This window comes from Malus domestica, chromosome 16 (genome assembly GCF_042453785.1).
Source record: "Malus domestica chromosome 16, GDT2T_hap1".
NCBI classification, from domain to species: domain Eukaryota; kingdom Viridiplantae; phylum Streptophyta; class Magnoliopsida; order Rosales; family Rosaceae; genus Malus; species Malus domestica.
The window spans coordinates 6,357,945-6,384,990 of record NC_091676.1 but is presented as its reverse complement, the minus strand read 5'-3'; the positions used below and the strand labels follow the sequence as shown (position 1 = coordinate 6,384,990).

Below are 27,046 nucleotides of genomic sequence, written 5' to 3'. Positions count from 1 at the left end.
AAATACATCTATTAAATAAATTTTTTTATACCAGAAATACATTATTTTTCCTAAAAGAACTTACAAATAGTGTCTTAATTTGACATTCTTCGTTTTGGTTTCGAGCACTTGAGAGACTAATTGATAATTATTTCGTTTTTAATTTTTATAAATTAAAAACTGAAATCTTATTTGTTAACTATTTTCAGTTTTAAAAAATTGAAAATAAACCAAAATGCAAAAAACTCAATACCAAATTTTGAAAATTTAAGAAAGTAGTGCTACAGTCTAGTGATATTTCTCTTCACTTTTCACTTGTAACTAAGAAGTTTTAGGTTTTGAACTACATTATTATGGTTAGCCTAGTGTGCCCACTCCCCCACCCCTAAACTGTAAATAACATCATTTGTTCAAAAAAAAAAAAAAAACCGAAAATAAAATGGTTACCAAATGATCTCTAATTTTTTTGCTTTCGGTTGAATCATCTAGTTTACTTTCAAAGTTCTTATTTGCCTACCATCTTAAAATTTTGTAACATTGTAATTAGTATTTCATTAAAAATACCATAATGAGTGCAAACAATGCTTAATCTATGTTGCAAATGACGCTTTACTACACCGATGAAAAATCATAATGTTTATGTACTCTAGTATAAGTTCGATCGTCATTTATTCCTCCTAACATTCAACAATTTAACCGACTAAAAAAAAACTCAATCAAATGACCAATTTATGGTAATCGGCGTGTTATAAGATTAACACAATTCAATGAATGTTTACCTTTTGGGAAAAAAGAAAAAGAAAATCAAATGAATGCGAGAGAAATGATGAATGACGAAAGAAAGATAACAGAAGTAATGTGAAAGAAATACCCAACCACACGGCAATTTACCCTCCTTTCATGTCCATTTCCTATGGTCCAATTTGTCCTACGTAAACTAATCAGTCCACAAAAATATAATATTATTATTTGCGTTTGCCTATAAATCAAAATTTAAATGCCAAACCATCATAGGCATAGCTTACCTGAGTAGTGCCCAACTTCTGGTGACTGACAGACCCTCCTCCCTCCCCTCCCCTTCCTCCTCCTCTAATCCTCGTTAGCTCAGGATTCAAATCTCTCGAATTTCCCAAACGCCGGATTCGCAGGTCCGTACACACACATTCTCCTCCTTAATTTCTTCGATTCCTCGCATGTCGAATCACAATCATGCGAATTCTGAGATGTCATTTCGTCGATTCGTTGAAGAAATGAATCCTTTTTTTTTTTTTCAATTTCAGAATCGTATGGTTTTTAATTCAATAATTTTCTCTTCAGAAATTGCCTTTGTTTTCTGATTGGTTGATTTTTTTTTTTTGGGGGGAATTTGCAGAAGGAAGACATGGCGAAGGACTCGTACGAGGATGCCATTGCCGGACTTTCCAAGCTCCTAAGGTACTTTTTCATTGTCCGGACGTTTACTGTAATTATCCTGAACGTAGCTGTCCTTCTCTGTCATTATGCCCTTTCCGTTTCCGTCCTTCTCGGACGCGTTTCTGTTACGGCCAATCAGGCACTTGTTGTTGCCGCTACGTGGGCCCCATTCGGAGTGGCTTTGGATCATCCCCTGTCACCCGTGGGTCCCCCCTCTTTTTCACCTTGGTGTTATCTGACGGCTTCTAAGAGTAACAGTCCTGTTTTTCCGTTACTTTCTGGCAGTGAAAAGGCTGACCTCGAGGGCGTCGCCGCCGCCAAGATCAAGCAGATAACGGCTGAGCTGGCGTCGGCCGACTCGACCGACGCGGTCGAGAGGATCAAAACCGGGTTCACCCATTTCAAGAAGGAGAAATACGAGTAAGCTCCAAAGTTACTATGCTCTTCGAATATTCTGTTCGCTTAATTCCCCACTTTCCTGATCCAACTCAAACTTCCCAAACTACCCTTGTGCTTTATTACCTGAACGAAGGACTTGAACTTTGTTACTCTTTTCCAGGAAAGATGTTGATTTGTACGCCAAACTCGCCGCAGGCCAAAGTCCCAAGGTCAGCGATGAACTGATGATTAAACTCTAATTTTTTCAATTAATTCAGTTATATAATCAGTCAATTTAATTAAAATATGCATTTATACATTAGTATAAATAAATCTGTTACATTATTGAGCTAATTAATTAAGTTGTATTATGAAAATGCAGTTCATGGTATTTGCATGCTCAGACTCCCGAGTTTGCCCCTCGCACATCCTCAATTTCCAACCAGGGGAGGCCTTTGTAGTCCGAAACATCGCTAACATGGTCCCTCCATATGACCTGGTTCGCCTACCAAAACCCTATTTTTTTTTATTAATCTATAACTTCAACACTTCCACTGTTCTGATAACTTATCAAGCTGCAATTCATTTACCAATAGAAACGACTTTTTACATATAAGAAACCAAACATGCACGACATGATCAACAATTAAGCGTAATTAACAGCGCTTACCCTTCACAAAAATTGCGCATGATTTGTGACTGAATCAAATCAAATGATGAAATATGCTTCAAAAACTGTATAAAATGCAACATGGTCCATCAACTATAAGTTATATTTTGCTTAGTTTGTTGGTGGTTTATTTGTGTATTGTATTTGACCTAATGGGGTTGGTGGTGCAGACAAAGTACTCGGGAATGGGGGCGGCCATTGAATATGCGGTATTGCATCTGAAGGTGAATAAAAAACGACCACTCCTTTCCATATTCAACTTTGCTTTTACTCCGACTGGATTCTGGAACCACTACTTTCATATTCAACTTTTTTATATTATTCTGTGATTCAATCAATAATGGTGACCTAGTCATTGGGTTTGTTCCTTTCCTTGCACACCTTATCATGTTACCCCTCCAAAATAAAAGGGGGCAGAAAGAAAAGGCTTCAAAAGTTGCAGATTTAGAAGCAGGATGAATGTTAATTATGTTTGAGTACTATACCTACTTTTTGGCAATGTAGTTTAGAACTTAATTAAAAGAGAATGCATTTCATAAGTGGTAAATTGCCTCCATAGATAGAATATTCTCTTTAGTTCGTTGTATTTTACATTTGAAAACTTAATTAAAAGAGAGAATGCATTTCATAAGTGGTAAATTGCCTCCATAGATAGAATATTCTCTTTAGTTCGGTGTATCTTACGTTTGAAATATCTTTCTTTCTCTTAATCTAGCTTAAAGTATAATTATCGCCTGTACTAAACAAAGGGAAAATGCATTTCTTCAGGTGGAGAATATTTTGGTGATTGGACACAGCTGCTGTGGAGGTATAAAGGGGCTCATGTCTATCCCAGATGATGGGTCCACTGCTAGGTAAGGCTTCACTGATCATAGCAAGAAGAAGTAGGTTTAAAGCCTTCAACACTTTGCATCTTTCTGATTTTAATTTGATTCAAAAGTTGAATAACTCCTCTAAGTACAATAATTTAAGTACACATTCTCGAATGAAGAATAATCAAGGATATTTGCAGATAGACACTTTTAATTTTTTTAATATGGTTTTTAGAACTTCCAAAATTGTTGGCTTCTCCTTCCATGTGGAGTTATTGCTATTTAGTATATAATATATTTGATTTGTGTCGTGTCCTACTCGATCGGAAACGATCGAATATGAAGGACTTTATTCTTTAGTGACTGTGGTACCATTGTTTTTGGAGGCATCCACAAAGTTGTATAAAGCTACAAGTAGAAGGATAATTAAAGTGCTTATAACAGCTTCAGATTATTTGCTTTTTTCAATTCATCTTTGAAATTCTTTGTAACTTTCGGTTTCAGGTTACTCTACTTTTAAATAACATTCTGAAATCTAGCAATAGCGTACTGTCCGTACACAAGGCAAACAGCTTTTACAGTTATGCTACTGTATTTAAATACCATTTTGAAACCCCAGTATTTTCTCATCCAGTTAATTTGTAGTTAGAATAATTTTGTTTTATGCATTGACAGTCCTCCATTTGTATACTGAATTTTCAGTGACTTCATAGAGAGCTGGGTGAAAATCTGTTCACCGGCAAAGACCAAGATTAAAGCTGCATACAGTGGTTTGAGTTTCACAGAGCAGTGCACCAACTTGGAGAAGGTAACTTTGCATTGCCTAAATTAAAGCAAAAACTAGAAATCATAGCTCCTCTTAAAGAGATGGTACGTCCTATGACCGATTGTATACAATCATGCACCTGCTTCTCTCATTACACTAGTCACATGATGAGAAAGATAGACATGACATTATATAAAAGCGTTGACTCATTTTTAATTAGCATTTTTTTTTGAAACGCAACACATTAGCATACCGATTGGATTAATTAGATTAAGATTATTCCAAGTTCAGACATCATAATTAGATTAAGATTGATTAAGATTCTTCCAAGTTCAACCATCTTGTGTTTTGAATGCAGGAGTCCGTGAACATCTCATTGGGAAACTTACTGACATATCCATTTGTGAGAGAAGCAGTGGTGAACAAGACTCTGAGTCTGAAAGGCGGATATTACGATTTCGTCAAGGGCAGCTTCCAGCTCTGGGATCTTGATTTCAAAATTACACCTAATTTGACTGTGTGAGCATCAAACATTGTCCAGAAACCTTCCCTTCGTTTCTTGAAAAATTTCAACTCCATCTTCTTTGGAACAACATTTGGCAAAATAATTGTGTTTATGGCTTGTGTGATATTGAAATATCAAATAAGTATAGCAATGCTGTATTCTGGTTTATTGCAATATGTAAAAAGTTATATTTTCACTAGCAATGTTTCTTAGCTTCAAACGCTGATGAAATTTACCGTTTTACCCATGTACTTTATGCAATGCTGTATTCTGGTTTAATATTTCATCTTACATATTTATCTTAAGACTTTTCCTGAACTAAGAATTTGTTTGCTATCCACCAAAAGACCAAAAGCAAGGACCAAACACACAAGGAACTAACCGTTATGATTTTATAAGTAGATAACTAGAAATTCTTACCATCTATTTGTAGCATCTTTCCAATAGAGATGACACTTACATGTGTTGATGACCCTACGTCTATTGAAAAGATGATGCAAATAGATGATAAGTGTAGTATTACTCCCTGAATTATTTTGTTAGAACTCAGCTCATGTGGCTTTACTTCGTGCATTAATTCGTTTTTCTATACAACATAAGCACGTGAGACACCAAACTAAATAAATGAAAAGAAAAACTATCATAATTACCAACCAAATTAACAAAATAGCAACCAATTATCGACGGTGATCTCTATTACATAACACAAAGCTTTAAATTTATCGGATCATCCTTGCATGCTGTCGGGGGACCTGTCGCTGTCAATGTCCCGGTCCAAATGCCCGGAGAAAATCGGAACTCCACCGGGTTGCAATACACCCGAAAGTTGTTAGGATTTGTCCAATACGATGGCAGCCTAAAATAACCCAACATGCTGAGCTCGAATCTCACCGATCCCTTAGATCTCCCTTCCGAGATTTCATTGGCCACGCCATTACCTATATAGGCCGACACTGTTTCGATTTTGAAGCTGTTAGCGGTCTCGGTTTTCTTGTTTTAAACCGAGGGAGGAGTCACTGGCTTCGTTGCGAGCATGACTATGTCTAGAAGACGGTGGCTTGCAGGCTGTTGAATGACGTGGAGAGCTTGTGGTTAGGGTTTACTGCCACGATCGTCAGGTCCCAGGTGGCGGTTAACTCGGAGCCATTGACGTTGAGTTGGGGTACGGTGGCTGATTCGAGCCGGAATTGAAGGCCTTGAGGATTGATTTTAGCATCCTTGATGACACCCACAATAAGCACCGAGACGACAGGAATGGTCACGAACGCGACCATCAGGCAGGTGATCAGGCAGGTGATCAGGCAGGTGTTTGGCTGGCGAGAAATTGTGCCATCGGCAGAAGCACCCAGAATTAATGATTTTCGAGAGGTTTGTGAGAGTGAGAGAAGTCTTGGGTTTTAGCTAGGGTTTTGATAACTCTATTTATTAGAGAAGCAAGATTGCTTAATAGGTAGGATTTTAATTGCATCAACTTTTTGACCTTTGCGGAACGTCATAATGCTAACAACCTCCTCTCGATAAGATCAAATCAAGTTCGTAATACATAACCGAAGACTAGGTCTTTCTGTTTGAATTGAACTCCACAACTTACTGAAAAATTGTTATCGCTGAAAAGAATTCCAATGTCGGAACGTGGTTAGTGATTAAATTAAGACCATGAAGCACATATTATTTTATTTTTTATTTTTATATAAAGAAACTATTTTTATTGAGGAAGTAGAGATGGTTTGAAACTGTTACAATAATTTATGAGGAATTTCAAACCCTGGAAACATGGTGAAAACCTAATACCCTCTCTGCTAGGATATGGGACCACATGCGAAGGGCGAAGCACATATTACTTCATATAAACCTAAACCTAAACCTAAACTAACCTATCTATATATCTCTACACACCTACCACTAAGAAATTATTCTGTATCCAACTGTTGACCCTAAAAACTACTAAACCTACGTGGTGTGCAAACCGAGTAACTAATGAGCTAACTACGTCATTTGGTTGTATGCGGGCGTGCCAACTCGTCGGCCGAGCTCGATCGAGGAGTAAAATATGTTGATGTTGCGTTGGGTGCGCTGCTGACTTCTTGATCTTGCGACTGCAGCCGAGACACGTCTCGGCCTTCAGGTTCTAGAGTCTGAAAAGAAGGCTGCTAGTTCTGTGAAGTTCAATATCAAATTCGGCTTTCAATGTGCTGAATGTAGTAACTTGTAACACCTCACTTCGCCGAGAAGGCTAATGAGATGACCTCTGCTAATAAGGATTCGAAAATCCTTCTCGACCGAGGCTTGGATAGATAACCAGTCGGGCCTGTTGCAGTGCTGTTTATCCAAACTGAAGGTGCTTCACGGTCGGTTGATTCTACGGCAACAATGCTGTTTATCCAAACTTGTGTTGGCGAAAAAGAAAATAAAAAACTGAAGATGTGTTGGTGAAAAAGAAAATAAAAAAGTCTCAAGATGTTTGAGAGGTTTCACGTAGAGTGAGGGTTTGCGCATGGCAGTTTTTGTGTTGAGTTGGAGGTCCTTCATGCGTTGCCATTGCCTCTGTATTTATAGGAACATATTTTTTGATTGGCACGGCCTGGATTATGAGCAGAGACCGACTAAAACTCAAACTAATCCGTGGCATAGGCTTAAAGCCTATCTTCAAATGGTTGACTTTTCAAAGCTAATAAAAACCTAACTCATCACCCATCCAAAAGCCTATCCATCTGACAACATCCATCAAACAACCTAACCTACTTAGGTTTTCTATTCACCATTATCCAAAACTTGCAGATCCATGTTATGCCATGTGAAGAGTCCAAGCCAAGCTGCTCTAATTCACATAGTACACTACTAACAAATCCAAATTAACTTGGGTCTCTACGTTGAGGTTATGATTTGCATCCTATTTATTTTGTACAAGAAAATTGAGATAATTTATTAAAAGATAATTATTATGATTAAAAACCATAATATTATCTCTTAACAATAGCAAATTATCTTAACTGACGGTTAAGAATTATGCTCACTCAACAGCCTCGATCGCTTGGGCCGATGGTATAAAATCGGGTCCAAACACCAACACAAATTCAGCCGTACTTATGGCTTGTTTATTAATCTGTAATCACAATGAGATGAATTGAATTGAGGAGTTGGAATAAGATGGAATCAAAATCAGATTCATATTGAAAATAGTACTTAACCAAATTCCAAATATTTATAAATTTAATTTAATTTTTCCAATGAATAATATTAAAATATTCCGAACAAAAATATCATAATTACCAACCAAATTAACAAAATAGCAACCAATTATCCACGGTGATCTCTATTAAATAATACAAAACTTATAATTTATTGGATCACCCAGGCATGCTGTCGACGGACCCGTCGCTGCCAATGTCCCAGTCCAATTACCTGTACAAAATCGGAACTCGACTGGGTTGCAATACACCCTTAAGGGGGAGTGTTGTAAACATTCATAGTGATCAAAACGATCAGCCAAAGCGACTCATAATGCATGTGGATCCTCCTCAGCAAGATATTCAATTTGCAGAGTGTCATGAATATCACTGGCGGAGCCAGGTTAAGGGCTGCCTTGGGTTGTAACCCAGGTAGCTTTCGGTGAAAAATCAAATTTTACACGTAATTTCAATTGATTTTCGAATGTAGTCCACTAAATATTTAGTCACTAATCTGAATTCTCTAGGTTTAACTATATAAAATTATATAATACAGTTTGCAAACCATCTCTTTTTCTTTCATCATTTTTCTCATCGCTTCTTGTACATGTACAAGTTTGGATTTGTTTAATTTGAACATGTATTTTTTTAATTACAAATTTTTTCGGCTCACCTTGTGAATTTTTTTTTTTACGCTAGCTGATGCTATGAAAAATACGGTATCAAGTTTCTTTATTTATAAAGATTTAAAATTTTAAGCTAGCCCATCCGGTAAAAAATTCCTAGCTCCGCCATTGATGAATATGTCTTTGGATGAAGATCATAGCAGTGACTTTTTCAGCTTCGCCAACAGGCTCGTCTGTTGCTGCTTCAATGGCAGGACACAAATTCTTTGCAGTGAGGTGGAGCTTCACATCTTGGACCGACTTGAGGTAGTTCCTTCCAGAGACCTCCAAAGCAGTAAAGTCGAGTTTGTTTAAATTCGACATGTTCCTATCACAAAATGGATGAACAAGATGTGTTTAGTGTAATGGAGAAAAATTAATCCATTCACGTAGGAGTAGAACATATAGGTTCTAATAGACATGATTTGGTTTAATTTTGCATGAAAAAACTTCGAGTTTTCATGGGTGATGTGTTTAAATGAAAAACTTCAGGTTTTCAAACAAGGCATGTATAAGAAACTTCAGGTTTCAAAATAATTATGAACTTCAGGTTCATATATTTCTGCAGGCAAACACAAATATATATGAAAACAAATATGCAACAAGAATATGCAAAAATATAAAATTTAGGTTTACAATTATAATTGAATTTTAATTATTTGGGTTTCGGGCCAAATTAAATTGTGGGTGAAAAAAATATAAAACCCATTGGGCCTAAAATAATTAGGCAAATAAAGTCCGGGGCCCAAAAAAAATAGAGGCCCACGGGTGGCTTAAAAGAAATTGGTCTGTGCTTCCTCGGGTTGGGTTGCTGCAGGCAAGCCCAAAATTAAAAAAAAAAAATTAATACAGGCTGCTTCAGGTAAGCCCAAAAAATTGTTTTTTTTTTTTTTCCTTATCTTTCAAGCTGGGGGAATGGGCTAAGATAGGTGGGCCCAAAGGATTTCTGGGTCACTGCAAGGTGAGCCCAAGGAGGAAAGAAAAACAGGTTGTGGAGGGTTCAAACCCAAAAAAATCGTGGGTCACAAACCCAACCATGTTGGGTGTGTACTGCCAGGGAAGAACGTCGGGTTTTGGTTGACGGTGTCGTGTTAGGCGGTCGATGTTGGGACAATGATGCTTAGTACGAGTCCGTGGGTCGCCAAAAACCTCAAAAATAAGAACAGAGATTTGAAAAAAAAAAATCTTGACATTCATTGTGGAACCTTGGAAATTTTAATTGGGTTTTCGGAAGAAAAAAAATCCGATGAGATTCAATTGAATCTCGGTCAATCGATGTCAGGGATAAGCTTCAGGCAGTCAAACATGGTGACCTGAGGTATGATGATGGGCTGCAGACCATCCTGCAATGGTGGAGATGCCATAAAGAGTGTCTGGTTTCTGGGTTATCAGTCTTTGAGCCCTCATGAGGACTCGATGCAGGCTGCAGGCCTGGTGGTGAATGGGTTTTGATGTTTGGGCTGGGCCATCGCAGGCTGCTGGTCTGGTGGCTTGCATGGTGCAAGGGTACGGGTTTGAAAAACTCTAGGTTTCTCGATTCCAATTTTTGCTTTTTTTTTTCCTTTTTCTTTTTCAATTCAATTCGGTTATATGCATATACAAAACAATAATATGTTAAGTGAATTCAATTTTGATGCATATAAAATCCGATGAGATTTAATTGAATCTCGGTTAATCGATGTTAGGGATGAGCTTCAGGCAGTCAAACATGGTGACCCGAGGTGTGATGATGGGCTGCAGGCCATCCTGATATGGTGGATAAGCCATGAAGAGTGTCGGGTTTCTGGGTTGTCGGTCTTGGAGCCCTCATGGGGACTCGATGCAGGCTGCAGGCCTGGTGGCGAATGGGTTTTGATGTTTGGGCTGGCCATCTCAGGCTGCTGGCTTGGTGGCTTGCATGGTGCAAGGGTACGGTGCAAGGGTATGGGTTTGAAAAACCCTAGGTTTCTCGATTCCAATTTTTGCTTTTTTTTTTCTTTTTGTTTTTCAATTCAATTCGGTTATATGCATATACAAAACAATAATATGTTAAGTGAATTCAATTTTGATGCATATACAAATATATTTGATGCAATTCATGGCAAATATCAAATTCACATAATTCAACAATTATGATTATGAGGCATATACAATTTATGTAGAATCTAAATTCGTAAAACGTAAAGTTGGGTAAAGCATTATGGTGAATGGTCATGCTATCAGGGCTGTAAAAATATCGAGATAAAAATCGTTGTTTGGACAGAACCTGATTGCGTGATGATATGGATGAACTAGTTTGATGTAGAAAAAATTCTCTAACGTCAGATTTCTAAGCGCAGCGATAGGAGCGTGCTGATAATGTTTTATGGTCTATTTTATCTGATAAGGAGAGAGAGGGCCGACGACAAGGAGAAGAAAGAGATAGAGATGTGTTTGTAGAATTGTAAGGGAATGTGTGTTGTTATCCCTCCTACATTGTGCCTTTATTTATAGTAATATAAGGAGAGAATATATTCCTTCATCCCCAAGGAATACAAAATACAATAGGAAATGATAACTCGAATCAATCTAATTTAGGATTTACACAATCACATTTAAATCAGGAATGTTTACAACACTCCCCCTTAAGTGTGTAAATACCCAAGGTAGATTTAGCATCATGCAGAAGTTGAGGAAGTCGACTCATTGGTACTGATTCTAATGAACAACGCTTATTCTCAATAAGGTAGGAACTTACATAAGTAGTAAGTCTCACTAAATAACCCTAAGGCTATGGTAAAAACCTAAGTAGGGACAAAATCCATAGTCTAAGGAAAAATGCGTGAGAAATGCAAAGTCAAAAGAAATGTCTAGATGACGTCATCAGGGATATGACCAGCCCAATGTGGGTGCCTCGTTAAAACCTAGTTAGGTAGCAAAAACTCAGTGGGAAAAATGCTTCTAATCGTAGGGAAAAAGAGTACATTAAGATCAAGCAAGTATCTGCAAGATACTCCCTCTGAGTTTGACATAATTCCAAAGAGAAATAACAAAGTTACAATTCAGAAAGTTTACGCATACCAATTTCATGAACAAGCTTTTGAAACGTCGTCTTCAGTAGTGATTTGGTGAAGAGGTCGACCAGATTGTCTTGTGAACGGATTTGCGTGATTTCAATATTCTGATGCTCTTGTTGTTGATGTGAAAAGAAAAACTTTAGCGCAATGTGCTTGGTGTTGTCTCCTTTGATGTAACCCTTCTTGAGCTGTTCGATGTAGGTTGCGTTGTCTTTAAAGATCGTCATTGGGACATCAATGACAGGATAAAGATCGCAAGAGCTTCGAATATGGCCCACTACTGCTCTCAACCAAAATCATTCCTGATTTGCTTCATGTAAGGCGAGAATTTCAGCATGGTTAGACGAAATGGCAACTAAGGTCTATTTAGTTGACCTCTAAGAGATTGCAGTGCCTCAAACGGTAAAGACATAACCCGTTTGAGAGCGCGCCTTATGCAGATCAGATAAGTATCCTATGTTAGCATAACCAACAAGGCGAGAATCGACTCGAGAAGCATAGGGTGTGGCACCATTCGAGGATTCGTAGGGATAGAACAAGCCCAAATTCGTAGCCCTTAAGGTAACGGAAGATGTCTTTCATGCCAATCCAGTGTCTGCGTGTTGGCGCATTACTATATATTTCCAAAATATTAACGGCGAAAGAGATGTCGAGTCTAATGAATTAAGCTAAGTACAAAAAAGTGCCTATCGCATTTAGATTAGGAACTTCAGGCTCCAAAATCACTTCATCATTCTCCTTCGGACGGAAGGGATCTTGTTTTGCATCTAGCGAACGAATGACTATAATACTCAAAGACTTCGCTTTATCCTCATTAAAGCGGCGCAACACCTTTTGGGTGTAGTTCGATTGATGTACTAGGATTCCATCTGAACAATGCTTTATCTTGAGACCGAGACAGTATCGAGTTTTACCTAGATCTTTCATCTCAAATTTCGACTTCAGGTGCGCAACAGTTCTCTGCAACAATCGCAAATCTGGAATGTAACTTCTTAATGAACACACAAAGGCATAATTCATTGTTCACATATCCTAACTAGTCAAATACTCACTCAGATGGTTATACCACATTCTTCCAGATTGTTTCAAACCGTAGAGTGAACGCCTCAGCCGAATTGAGAGTATGTTCTGGGGTTTGGAAATATTTGAACCAGTCAATATAAGTCATTCGGGAACTTTCATATAGATTTCCGTATTAAGATCCCTATAGAGATACGTAGCTACTACGTCTATCAGCTGCATATCTAGTTTTTCTGAAACTACCAAACTAATAAGGTAGCGAAAAGTAATCACATCCATAACAGGTGAATAAGTTTCCTCATAGTCAATCCCGGGGCGTTGTGAGAAACCTTGTGCAACAAGACGAGCTTTGTAACGCACAATTTTGTTATTCTCATTACGTTTCCGAACGAAAACCCATTTGTAGCCAACATACTTCACATATAGAGAAGTAGGAGCTACAGGTCCAAACACCTTACGTTTCGTAAGTGAATCGAGTTCGACTTGGATTGCTTGTTTCCAGTTTGACTAATCAGTTCTACGTCAACATTCATTAATGGAATGTGATTCAATGTCATCGCTCAACATGATCTTAGTAGCTACTGTAAATGTTAATGCATTGTCGACAATCATCTCATTTCTACGCCACACATCATCTAAGAGCATAATAGACTGAAATCTCTCGATTCTCTAGAGGATGATTTGTCTCTTCAATGACGCTTCTATAATCTAGAATTTCCTCATGAGTTGGGCAGAATCAGTAAGGGATAGTCAGATTCATGGTAGGTTCTTCAGGACCTTGTGCCGTGGTTTTGTTCTTTTGGGGGTGTGAATTCTTTGAACCAAGGGGTCTGCCATGCTTTTGTGTAGGGGCAGATGATTGGCTAGCCGCTAATGTACATGGATTACCAAGATTCGCGTTCTGAGCTTCTAAGAGGGCAGTCCGTTGTACATTTGGTACATCCATCTTTGCAGGCGTATTCGCAGCTGGAATATGTGATCTTGTCATGCGCACTAGATTGGTGAAAACATCTAGCATGCTCTGAGCTATGTTATGGAGATCTAATATACGCTTCACTTCAATTTCAAACTGAGCGGTGCGGGGATCTAAATGAGACAAAGTGGGAGTCATCTACGATAATTCGCGTCGTTCTTCAGGAACGGTGACATTCTTATCTCCCCTTAATGACGGGAAGACTGTCTCATAGAAGTGACAATCCGTGAAATGAGCGGTAAACCGATCGCCTGTCAAAGGTTCTAAGTAATAAATAATCGAAGGAAAATCATATTCGACATAGATTCCCATCTTTCGATGAGGCCCTATTTTTGTACATAAGGGCAGCGAGATCGGCACATATATCGCACAACCAAATACGCGCAAATGCGATATGTCGGGTTCGTATCCGGTAACCAACTGAAAGGCACTAAATGGTTGTGTCGCAGCAGGCCTCAGGCGAACTAACTTTGCTGCGTGAAATATTGCATGGCCCCAAGCAACGATCGGGAGCTTGGTACATATGACCAACGATTGAGCAATCATTTGTAAGTGCTTAATAAAAGCCTCTGCCAGGCCGTTCTGGGTGTGAACATGGGGTACATGATGTTCAACTTCAATCCCAATCGACATGGAATAGTCATCATAAGTTTTAGATGTGAATTCTCTAGCATTATCCAATCGAATATATTTGATTGGATAATCAGGGTGGTGAGCCTTGAGCTTGATAACCTGAGCCCACAGTTTTGAGAATGTAATGTTCCTTATGGACAACAAGCACACGTGTGACCATCATATGGAAGCGTCAACCAAAACCATAAAGTATCTAAATGGTCCGCATGGAGGGTGAATTGGTCCACAAATGTCCCCCTGAATCCGTTGTAGAAAAATTGGAGGATTCGAACGAATCTTGTCATAAGAAGGCTTAGTAATAAGCTTTCCCATCGAACATGTTTGATATGTGATTCCTTGGAGCAAACCTAAACTTCAGGTTAGTGGATGCTCGTGTGAAGATTTGAGGATACGGCGCATCGTTATTCGTCCAGGATGCCCTAAACGATCATGCCAAAGTGTAATTTAGTGTACGGTCCCAATAGTAGGGCCGGCCACATAGTGGCATTCTATGGGGCGCATGGTCGTAATATACAGACCACTTGGGATACACTCCATCTTTTTTAGAATATGTTTTTGGCCATATTCGTAGGAAGTCACAGAAATTCAACTCCATTTTCTATGTGGGTTTCAGCATGGTAATTGTTATCTCTAATGTCTTTGAAACTTAATAACGTTCTTCTGGAACGTGGAGAATAAAGTGCCTCATAAATGGTCAAGATTGTACCATTTGACAACATTATACGTGTCTTACCGTATCCTTCAATCAGGTTGGATGGGCCTGAGAGGGTTGTCAGAGGTGTATTCTTAGGTATGAAGTTAGTGAAATATATGCGTTCACGCAAAACAATATACGTGGTTGCACTATCTGTTAGACAACTAACTTTCCCACTATTCATACGTAGAATGAGAAATTAATTTGAATCGGTCACATGCATAAAAGTTTATAAAAACAAATATCAATTCAAAATAATTTCATTTATTCAAGGATTAAAAAACTTAATATCCAAAACAAATCACCAACTAATAATCCAAACATAAAGGAAAATTGTTCAAAAATCAACCAAAAACAAAGGAGGGGTTCGGCCATTAGGTGGAATTCGGCCCCAATTGTTTTATTTCAACTAAAAATAAGTCTATGTCTAAGATTCTAACCTTCCCTAGGGGTGCTATCCTCCTGAAAATCAGAAACCTCCATCTTTGTAGTCTCCGATTCGTCCACTTGCATGAAGTTTGATTCAAACTTCTTACGACGAGAATGATATTCATCTACAACCTTCTTGGGAGCTCGGCAAACATGGGACCAATGGCCCTTTGAACCACAACGATAACACATGTCCGCATCCATGGTTTCAAGTGCTTTGTCCTTATTCTTGAAGTTTGGGGCCTTGGGAGCGAGATTTGGGCGCTTATGGGCTTTGTTTCCTCCCTTAGATGGACCTTTACTCTGTTGACCTTGGTGGGATGGCTTCTGGCCGCCCCTACCACGCCTCTTTTGGCGTTGGTTGGTGCTATAATATGTTTCAGGTACAACAGTCGTCCTAGTAGGTCGAGCTTGATAATTCTTCATCAACAGCTGGTTCTACTTTTCAGCGAGAAGTAAAACAGAGATCAAATCCAAGAACTTAGTAAACTTCTGAGCTCTATATTGTTGCTGCATGACAATATTAGAAGCAGAGAAGGTCGAATATGTATTCTCCAGAAGATCCTCTTCAGTCAAAGTTTCATTGCAAAACTTGAGAAGTGATCGGATTTGACAAACTTCATAATTATATTCATTCACAGACTTAAAGTCTTGGAAGCGCAAATGATGCCAGTCGTGTCTTGCTTCAGGCAAGAATATGTCATTTTGGTGATCAAAACGATCAGCCAAAACGACCCATAATGCACGTGGATCCCTTAAGCAAGATATTCAATTTGCAGAGTGTCATGAATATGTCTTCGGATGAAGATCATAGTAATGGCTTTTTCAGCATTGCCAACAGGCTTGTCTGTTGCTTCTTCAATGGCAGGATGCAAGTTCTTTGCAGTGAGGTGGAGCTTCACATCTTGGACCCACTTGAGGTAGTTGTTTCTAAAGACCTCCAAAGCGGTAAAGTTGAGTTTGTTTAAATTCGACATGTTCCTATTACAAAATAGATGAATAAAATGTGTTTAATGTAATGGAGAAAAATCAATCAATTCACGTAAGAATATAACATACAGGTTCTAATAGACATGATTTGGTTTAATTTTGCATGAAAAAACTTCGAGTTTTCATGGGTGATGTGTTTAAATGAAAAACTTCAGGTTTTCAAACAAGGCATGTATAAGAAACTTCAGGTTTCAAAATAATTATGAACTTCAGGTTCATATATTCCTACAAGCAAACACAAATATTTATGCAAACAAATATGCAAAAATATAAAATTTAGGTTTACAATTATAATTATTTGGACTTCGGGCCAAATTAAAGTGTGGGTGAAAAAATATAAAATCCATTGGGCCTAAAATAATTAGGCAAATAAAGTTCGGGGCCTAAAAAAATAAAGGCCCACGGGTCGCTTAAAAGAAATTGGTTTGTGCTTCCTCAGGTTGGGTTGCTGCAGGCAAGCCCAAAATTAAAAATAAAAAATAAAAAACTAATACGGGTTGCTTCAAGCAAGCCCAAAAAATTGTTTTTTTTCTCTTTTCTTTCAGGCCGGGGGAATGGGCTAAGATAGGTGGGCCCAAAGGATTTATGGGTCGCTGCAGGTGAGCCTAAGGAGGAAAGAAAAACAGGCCGTGGAGGGTTCAAACCCAAAAAAATCATGGGTCACAAACCCAGTCGTGCTACATGTGTGTACTACCAGGGAAGAACGCCGGGTTTTGGTTGACGACGCCTCGTTAGGCGATTGACGTTGGGACAATGATGCTTAGTACGAGTCCGTGGATTGCCAAAAACCTTAAAAATAAGAACGGAGATTTGAAAAAAAAAATCTCGACATTGGTTGTGGAACCCTAGAAATTCTAATCGGATTTTCGGAAAAAAAATTCAATGAGTTTCAATTGAATATCGGTCAATTAATGTTAGGGACGAGCTTCAGGCTGTCAAACATGGTGACCCTAGGTGTGATGATGGGCTGCAGGCCATCCTACGATGGTGGAGACGCCATGAAGAGCGTCAGGTTTCTAGGTTATCGGTCTTGGAGCGCTCATGAGGACTCGATGCAGGCTGCAGGCCTGGTGGCGAATGGATTTTGATGTTTGGGTTGGGCCATCGTAGGCTGCTGGCCTGGTGGCTTGCGGCTTGCATAGTGCAAGGGTACGGGTTTGAAAAACCCTAGGTTTCCCGATTCCAATTTTTGCTTTTTTTTTTCTTTTTCAATTCAATTTGGTTATATGCATATAGAAAGCAATAATATGTTAAGTGAATTCAATTTTGATGCATATACAAATATATTTGATGCATTTCATGGCAAATATCAAATTCACATAATTCAACAATTATAATTATGAGGCATACACAATTTAAGTAATCTAAAATTCGTAAAACGTAAAGTTGGGTCATGCATCATGGTGAATGTTTATGCTATCATGGCTGTAAAAATATCAAGATAAAAACCGTTGTTTTGAAAGAACCTGATTGCGTGATGATATGGATGAACTGGTTTGATGCAGAAAAAAATTCTCTAATGTCAAATTCCTAAGCGCAGCGGTAGGAGCGTGCTGATAATGTTTTATGATCTATTTTATCTGATAAGGAGAGAGAGGGCCGACGGCAAGGAGAAGAAAGAGAGAGAGATGTATTTGTAGAATTTTAGGGGAATGTGTGTTGTTATCTCTCCTACATTGTGCCTTTATTTATGCCAAGGAATACAAGATACAATAGGAAAAGATAACTAGAATAAAATTTAATCTAGGATTTACACAATCACACTTAAACTAGGAATGTTTACAACAAATTTTTTAATTATTGATTTTTTTGGCTAAGAGAACAAAATTTGGTGTTGGGTTAATGTAAACGGCAATCTTGGAATTTTAGAATTAATTGAGGGTATAAGGGAGAGGAAAAATCCGTTTCGGTTCCCCAATAACCAGGAATTCAATTAACACCCAATTGTAGTGGGTCCTATCAAAATTTTGATTACCCAATATTTAGTAAACACCTAGTATCCCGTAATCAAAATTCGTGTAAACATGCCATTTAAGATTAAGTAGTGTTGTTTTATATCCATCAGCTGCAGTCGAGCTCGGTTTCTTAAGGGTTTCATGCGGCAAAATGATTCACGTTCAAAGTGATTGGGGCAACCATACTTCCATAAAAACCAAGACTAGAAATACAGCTTCAACTTCAAGACTAAGAGTCTAGGCATGCTTACATGGACCGGAACAAGGGAAATCATGAATGGGAAGGAAAAAGAGAAACATTGGGTATCAGAAATTGCCCCCTCTGGTTGATCCAATTCATGATTCTTAAGGTGAGGGTAAACATTTACTTGTAATAAAGCCACTTCGTATTACAGTTTAGTGATATTCTTATTCACTTATAAGTGAGAAGTTTTAGATTTGATTTTTGCCAAAGACGAATTTGAACCATATTATCGCTAGCGCATTGTGAGGCTTAGCCCACTTCCCCATCTATTGGTGTAGATTGTGTCGTTTATTAAAAAACAAACAGGTGGTAAACAAAATGGAAGTCACGATATTAGGATAGTTCAAATTCTCATGTTTTAGTAAACGTTGGAAAAAAAATTATGTATACATTCAATGCTCATACCATGTAAATAAACATGACATTGAGATTATTCAAGGATTAATGCAAACTTCTTGTCACAAACAAATCTATACAAGCGCCCTATATGACTTCAAAGAGAACCGAGTGTTGCCACAGATAGGAATTCAAGAAAACAATATGCGGGATCCCCTTGTGTACGTGATGGCACGACCACGTAATTCGGCTTTGGGGAAGGCGAAAGGCGCGATTTTTTTCCCCACTTTTATATATAATGAATAATGATGATGTATATTCAAGTGAAATTGAAATATTAGAGTTTTTTAATTCTTTTTTGTTTGTTTGCTTGTTTAAGATTGATCTACTTATGATTATTAAGTACAGGTTATGTTTATAACTATTTTCACTTATTATTTAATAATATTTGTAAACTCATAATCAGTGTGAGTATAGTTTATTTTATGGCATATTTTATTTAAGTTATTATTTTCTAGCATCAATACATTGTCTTAGTTTTTTAGGAATACTATACTAAAAGGGAGATCAATATCTTCTACAATCAAAAGGGATGTGGCAATTTTTGTGGCCCCAATTATTGTTTGACACACATTGATTTATGACAACAAAATTAAGAAAAGTTAAGTTCATAAACATGTGTCAATCAATGAATGATGCTACAGAGAAGCCACACACCATGTCAAGTGCAAAAGATTTAATCTCACTAAAAAGAGACCATTTGATAAATTTTGCATAAGACCTCAAAGTCTCAGATACCACATTGGATAATTTGACCAACAAGCTTTATAATTTGCCTAAAAAAAACTTAACCACAAAATATTTCAAAAGTGAAGCCAAGACCAATGAAAAATCAAAATTGAGAGCCGTAAACCAACCGTACATTTTGCGTTTTCGTTGGAAATTATGGTGATTTGGTGGCAAGAGCCCAAAAACACCCAATGCAACACAAGTAGCTTCAGTAAATGCATGGAGATAAAATCTTGAGAGTAAATTACATTTAGCATTTATTTATACCATTTTTTTAATCGAGATAAGACTCGTCAACGCATATGAACCCAATTTTTATTAAGAACATTGTATAAATATATGTTAAAAATAACATTTTTGAAATTTTAATGCAGCCAGAAACTATTTAAAAAGAAAACGTCGGTGCCTATGGCACGTGGACAACCCAAAACGAGTCCAAGCAGGACCTTTAAGCTTGAGTCAATGGATCACAGTTCCAAAAGACAAAAATCCTTAATCCAAACCATGTAACATATTGTAATGGACGGTACCAGATTCTAAGGATAGTTTCCAAGACTGTTTTCTTTATCATCACAAGTGCAACTCGTGCATTTTTTGGCAGACACTTCATTAGATTAGGTTCTATCCTGGGATGAGTCGTATAAAAGAGGTTTTGACTTTTGAGTTCAATTGTTTCCTCCATGTATTGCTTATATATAAAAATATATAAAGACATTATCTTACCAACACTTTTTAATTTCTTAGACACTCATTTTTATTCTTGTCATCATATTAAATAAATGAAACGAAAATATCAAAATTAAACAAAGGCATATGAGAAGCAAAAAGCTAGAAAGAGTGGGTTTGTCATTTTCTTTTTGGTCAATAGTTAGGTAGGTTTCCGTGGGGAAAATGGGAAAATGAGGTGGGAAAGCCTCCAACATGGGTGAAAAGGACCATATGAGTGCTTGATTTTCACTAAAACACTATCCCTCGTCGAGGATGTTTATCATTTCTCCTTAAATATATAAAGTTCATGCGTATGAAATTTCTAAATTTGGATGAAAGAGTCCAATTTATGTCTAAAATTACATCTTATTTTTTGTGGCACAAAATTCAGATAAGTGAAGATTATTGATCATAACAAATCATTTTGTCAACTCAAACTTGTGATCAACCAGAACAAGTTCGAATTCTGATTAATTATAATTACAATAGTCAAGAGGGTATCCTTGCAGAATATTGACCATGCCCCAGCTAATCAAATTATCATAATTAGAACAAGAAAGCGACTCGGTACAATGCTTGGCCATCCATTCTATCTTTTCTTCTTCATTAGAATCCAAATTTGCTGTTTGATTATTACTTTTCATACCGGAAGTTGAGTCCGAGTCCCGCGCTTTGAGCAGTTTGTGTTGGTGTACTAGTTTGTCTCCTGGCAGTTCTTGAGTAGCACAAGAGTGAGCTTTAGACGTAGAAACAACAAATTTTCTAGGTGTATGCTGCTTTTTTATGTCGCCAAGCTTTTTGCTCAAATGAGCGTTCCAGTAGTTCTTGACTTGGTTGTCAGTTCTTCCTGGTAAACGCCCCGCAATCAAAGACCACCTTTACACAAATTAAGTAGTTAAACCAGTGATTCCTTATCAACATCGATCGACGAAAGAAAAAAATAAATATAATTATGGAAGATTTCAGTTTTATCTTGTTCACCACATTATAAAGAAAATTAAGGTTCTACCATAAAATCAATTGGCGATATGGAGAAAGTTACTTATAGGCACATGCAATATCACTCATTTCTCCAATGTGGGATTGATACTCTCAACACACCTCCTCACGTGCAGCAAATTTCCAAGACTAGCTAGCACGTGGGTAACACATAGCGGGTGAAGTGGAGCACGTGTGGCCATTGGGCTTAACACGTGGGACAACCTACTTTAATACCATAAAGAAAGTTAAGGTTTCCTCCGTAAAACCAATTCGCAATAATATGGCAGTGTGATCTCAAGTACCACTAGCAGTACTAAGACACTGGACTCACGCTACCTTCTATGGACTAACGCTACCTTCTATCATGGGATCTACACAAGTAACACAACACCTCGTGCTGTGTTTTATCCATCACTGAGTTAATTATATATAGGTCTTACGAATACTCCAAAACACAAAGGGAGAAAAATGGAGAAATGAAGCTAAATAAAGTAGGGAGATAGAAGAAATATATATCTCTGAAACCTGTTTCCAAGGAGATTATGAAGTCTGATAATGAGGTCTTCTTCCTGCTCAGAAAAATCGCCGCGTTTCACATCTGGGCTGAGATAGTTGAGCCACCTCAATCTGCAGCTCTTTCCATTCCTCTTCAGGCCTACACAGATACAGTATCATCATTATTAATCACAATTAAGCTCTCAACTTCTACATATATTCTTTCTTCTTCATGAACATTATACATATACAATATAATATTGTATACAAATTTAAGTTACCACTACACTTTCGTAGCATATGTCTTACCGGTAACCTTAGGAATGCGGTTCCAGCGGCCACTTCCATGTACCCTTTTGTAGTCTAGCAGAATCTCATCTTCCTCCTTTGTCCATAACCCTTTCTTGTACTCATATTCTGCTTCCATTTTTTCCGTTGCAAACTCGCAATACACAAATTAAGAGACAAGCGAAAGGGCTCTGAGGGCTTGGATTTTTTAGGAAAGTTATAGCTTGCGTATTATATGTATATTCAGGTATGTATATACATACACATTATTATGTAGTACTGAACTTGTTAATTTCCTGGTTTGCAGTAGTACTGCAGACTGCAGTGGAAATCTTTTGCATTCTAGTAATAAATAAGCCCATACAAGTTCTATTCTCTCATCAATATGAAATTCATTCTCAACATGTCATTTCTCGTATGGCAAATTTTCAAGCCTAACACGTGGACAACACAACAGAATGAGGTGGAGCACGCGTGGCCGTTGGGGCTTCGTACGCAAGACAACCTACTCTAATAACATGAAGAAAAATGTGGTTCCACCATAAAATATAGAGAGTAGCCCAACTTACTTATAAGTCTATGCAAGGTTCCTTATTTAATTATAATATACATAATATTAGCTAGCTAGCTTGGCCGTGAGTGGTCCACCCACCCATGATCTTGTGTCCAAGGACCAAGAAGAGAGCTACCCACTTGGGTGGCCTAGCTGTTAGAAAATGCAGCATCTACAAACGCGTATGTTCTTTCTCGATCGTTGACCTTTTGCTAATTTTCAAATGATGTTTCTTGTTTGTTTGGATGAAATACCTAAACGAGTTTTGTTGATGTGCTCGATTGTTGTTTAAATATGTGAGCTAGCTAAGAGTCACGCTAATTGAATAACATGTGTCATGTAGAACATCATTGCCTTTTGGTCAAATTTCGTTTTTAGTTTGAAGAGTTTAAATAGTTTAGTGTATGTATCACAAAATTAATATTTCACATGCGTTCAAGTATGACTGCAAAAGTAGAAGGACAAACCGCAAATTAAGAATTTTTCAACCCTCCCGCCTTACGTGATGTGTCCCCTACGAGATTAGAAACCAACCGTGCAAGACTTATGTAGGATTCACTTCACACGAGAAAGTGGGGATATATAAGACATAAGAGTTGGAAAAGCTGTAGTTGCATATAGTATTATTACTTAAACTAGAACATAAACGCCATAAAATGTTTTCCAATATGAACATTAATTTGTTTGATTGTCTAAAATAACGCAAGTGCACAAATGAAATTTCAAGAACATGATAACTTAATTTGGTTGCTTAATCGTACTGCAGCTTCACTGAAATGACCAGTTTTCAGGAAGAAGCATCATGGCAGCTCCGTATATGGTCCATGCAAGTGGCTACAGATACAGAGGTATTATTGAAAATTTGAAATCGGGAAGAAACAATATTATTGTTTCAGGAAGAAACAATAATATTCAAGTCCCTACAATTCATTTCCACTGCTGCATATGTCCTTTTTTTCCTCAACGGTGAGAACCATGCATTGCATGCGAATACTTCACAATGCGCGGATATATGGGGACGTATTGGTGCAGTACACGACTGAATTTGCATGGCTGAATTTTGATAATTATAATCTAACAGTTCAAACATCAATGTATCTCATGTACCGTATAAAAACCCTAATGCATATAGTAACAATAATTGTACTGACCTGCTGGTTAATCTAAAGGGCAAGTTTCACGTGCTACGCCACAGCAGTTGTTTTCCCTCACCTCTGATAATAGTAGTAGTACTGTCTGCTCGATCTGTTTTTTCCACAGTAAAAAACTTGGCAAAAAATTTCCCAAGAAATCATAAATTCGTTGGTCGGGGTGCCTAGTTTTGGAGAAGTTTTTGCTACAAGGATCACATTTAGAAAGCATATATCATAAACCACGTAAACTAGTCCAAGCAGAGGTGGATGCACATTGGGACCTAGGTGGTCTCAAGATCATTCGGAGTTCATAAATTATACATGTGAATATCTTATGAGGACTCTCTGAATATTTGTATGAGTCCCTTTGTACCTACTAAGTGTTTGATGTGATACCTGCTAGGCATATCTCGATAGGTTGCATGGACAACACTCGAAACATTCTCTCGATATCACTGATCAAGTGTTCGACGAAATGCCTAATAAATTGAATTTTTTTTTCTTTGCACACTTCGCGCTCTGTTTCTATCTAAAAAATTGAACATTTAACATTGTGATCACTTATGATTCAAATCCTGAATCTACCACTAAGTACAAGGTGTGACTTGCTTGAAAATGTATTACAAATAGCTCTACCATTGAAGTTTAATTTACTGAGGCGAGACCAAATACCAATTAATTTTGGATTGATATTTACACGCGTAGTATGATTATTGTAGTCTAAGGATAATTGGCATCCGGTATTAAAGAATTTTTTCTCCCTTTTGTTGCTTTCATATGTTTAGTTGGTTTTTATTATTTGTTAACCTGATTTCTACAATCCACGCTAGCACAACCTTGAAAGTTGAAAGAGAGGGAGGAATTGCCAATCCAAATATGCTAGAGTCCTCCTCATAGCTTAATTATTGGTGACATTTCGAACCAATAATATAACACTTTAGAGCATTTATAAAGAAAATGTCAAAACTGTCATGTAAATATATAACTGTAAAAAATGGCAACGAACTCTTTCCAATTGAGCCTTCAATTTTTTATGTGGCGTTGAATTATTTGAAGGAAAAGTCTTTTGATGTCAAATTTGACAGCCGATGTCAAATTTATTAAATAATTTTTTATTAAATTAATATAATATATAATAAATTTTGTTATGTTTTTCAATTATTTGATTAGTTGCCTTAATAATTAGAATACATAAAAAGATAAAAAAAATAGTAAATGACATTATTATTATCGAATGGAACAAAATATTGTACAAAACATATAAGCCATCAAATATTATTTTGATATTTAAAATTTAGCACATCTTTTGGGAGTGCTCTTAAATTTCAAATTTTATACATAAATTGTGTGACTAATTAACAGTCACTTTTTTTTATTTGGTCGAAGAGATACGTCACTCTGGTTGGTAATGGTGACCTCATTTCATACATTCTTGTCAGATTATAAACTGCGATTGATATATATTGGATGTCGATCATTGTTAAGTCATGATCAATTAACGCACAGTAAATTGTTGTTCAAACAATTAGCTGGAGCATCATCAGGAGACTAATCATAAAGCCATATACCGTGCATGTTTCTGGTACAACATTTATGTTCTGCTGCCCAGAGATTGATTGATGAAACACCGCTGTAAAACTTCCACTGTTATATCGCAAAGGATTAAAAGAAAAATATATATAAATTAACTATAAAAAGCAAACTGTCCAGCTGATGTGGAATAATCAATCACCGTTTGAGAGGCTTCAGAGTAGCTATTCATGGAGGAGGATTTTCCCCCTTTTAATATTTCATTGCTTTTTATTCTTCTTATTGGAACGATTACGTACAGTTAAATCATATTAACGTTTTGTATTAATTTTTTAATAATCAGAAAAAGACAAAAATAATCTATAAGAAGAGAAGAAAGAGAATAAGAATAGAATAGGAGAAAATCTTACTCCGTCATTTATTTATAGCAACAGCTAACCGAAAGCATGCATATATTTCAATATCTATCTTACAAAACTACCCAGTTACAGTGGACCAATACGTATATAATATGTGGATATCATCGATCTGTTTTGGTTTCTGAATTGCAATGAATTCTCGTCGTACATCCCTTAAAGGCTAAAACACAAATCATTGTACTCGTCCTGGCCATGACTGTTGCCCACATTTTTCACAATGAATTCTCTGGCTGTTAAAACAGAACCATTTTAGTACCAAAATAAAATATAAAAAATTCACCATGTATTCCAGGTCTTATATATGATGAGAGCGTTCCAATAACACTAGTATTAGGAACACACGCGCGCACACACACAAAAGTTGTTTGCTTACCATTTTCGTTCTTATTTTTTACTAAAAATTAAAATATTGTTTGATGACTATTTGGTTTTTCGTTTATGGCGTTGAACTTTTGATTCTTCGTGCTTTAGATATAGAGAAAGTGTGGTTGAAAGAAGAGATAAAGAAGAGTGGAGGAACAATTTTAAGAGAGATATAGAAGAAATGTACAAGGCGGTACATCAAAACCTATTCCACGCTATTTTTACTTTCAACGTATAAGACCTGTCCTAGTTAAGCAAACATGTTGACGGTCCAAAAGTTAAATGATTTGGGTTTCTCCAACTGCCCATCCTAGTGACACGGCCAGACACTCAATGTAAAGTTGCACACCTTAGGATGTATTGCCACAAATGTAGGATTGATTGTTGGAAATTCAAACCAAAATATGCAAACCAGGGCATTTGTAAGAAATCCCATTTTCCAGTTGAAATATTCAGCAATCAGAGTGTTCTTTTTGGCATATAGTTTGTGAATTAAACATCAGCACTTGAGAATTTAAAATCAGAACAGTCCTGTAGGGAGTGAGAATTATAAAGCTGTGATATATATGCAGCTGTATCAAACGGACCGTAACATTCCAAAAGTTGTGCACATTTTCGATTATTATTTGATCTAAACCTTGTCAGTAATATGGTTTTGTAGTAACGGGGCTGCGTCAAGGCCAGATGGCGATTCTGGGCTATCGGGAACATCGGCGTATTCTTCACCTGCAGCCTCCTCTTCTTTTGTTTTTCCCCACATTGCGGTATAAAACCCAACAGCTATAATTGCTGCTCCAACTATGTGTATAATTAGAATCAAGGTTCTAAAAGGCGCTAGATGCTAGTCGGGCAATGGGATAGGGTCTAGCACCTAGGCGAATTTAAATAAATATGTTATATTTCATGTAAATAAGTGTCTGTTTATACTTAAAATATATATAATAAATTACAAAATAGAATGAGATATATATTATGAAGTATTGAAACATAATGAAAACATAGAGAACAAGCATATAATTTGTGTTCATTTTAGTATTTAACAAGTTTCTTACAATTTATTAAAAAATAATAATGCAAAATGAAAGTTATCTATTTTCTATCCAAGTGAGTTGCAGTCAGGCAA

At 37.1% G+C, this 27,046-nt stretch overlaps 3 protein-coding genes across 3 annotated transcripts; 1 reads left to right on the top strand and 2 right to left on the bottom strand.

Annotated features, from left to right (window-relative positions):
• Positions 1-440: 440 nt before the first annotated feature.
• Positions 441-4,726, top strand: LOC103403012 (carbonic anhydrase 2-like). The gene is made up of 9 exons (XM_008341806.4): positions 441-1,127; positions 1,352-1,413; positions 1,678-1,812; positions 1,952-2,000; positions 2,153-2,269; positions 2,611-2,664; positions 3,209-3,294; positions 3,955-4,060; positions 4,377-4,726. Exons 2-9 carry the CDS (start codon positions 1,361-1,363, stop codon positions 4,539-4,541), a joined length of 765 nt encoding a protein of 254 aa, XP_008340028.1. The 5' UTR covers positions 441-1,127; positions 1,352-1,360; the 3' UTR covers positions 4,542-4,726.
• Positions 4,727-15,145: 10,419 nt separating this feature from the next.
• On the bottom strand, positions 15,146-16,116 carry LOC139192970 (uncharacterized). The gene is made up of 2 exons (XM_070815914.1): positions 15,979-16,116; positions 15,146-15,577 (listed from the first exon to the last, which is right to left on the bottom strand). The coding sequence occupies exons 1-2, from the start codon at positions 16,114-16,116 to the stop codon at positions 15,146-15,148; spliced, it is 570 nt and encodes a 189-aa protein (XP_070672015.1).
• A 4,391-nt stretch (positions 16,117-20,507) lies between these two features.
• On the bottom strand, positions 20,508-22,251 carry LOC103403008 (transcription factor WER-like). The gene is made up of 3 exons (XM_008341803.4): positions 21,947-22,251; positions 21,668-21,797; positions 20,508-21,037 (listed from the first exon to the last, which is right to left on the bottom strand). The coding sequence occupies exons 1-3, from the start codon at positions 22,062-22,064 to the stop codon at positions 20,632-20,634; spliced, it is 654 nt and encodes a 217-aa protein (XP_008340025.1). The 5' UTR covers positions 22,065-22,251; the 3' UTR covers positions 20,508-20,631.
• Positions 22,252-27,046: the final 4,795 nt, after the last annotated feature.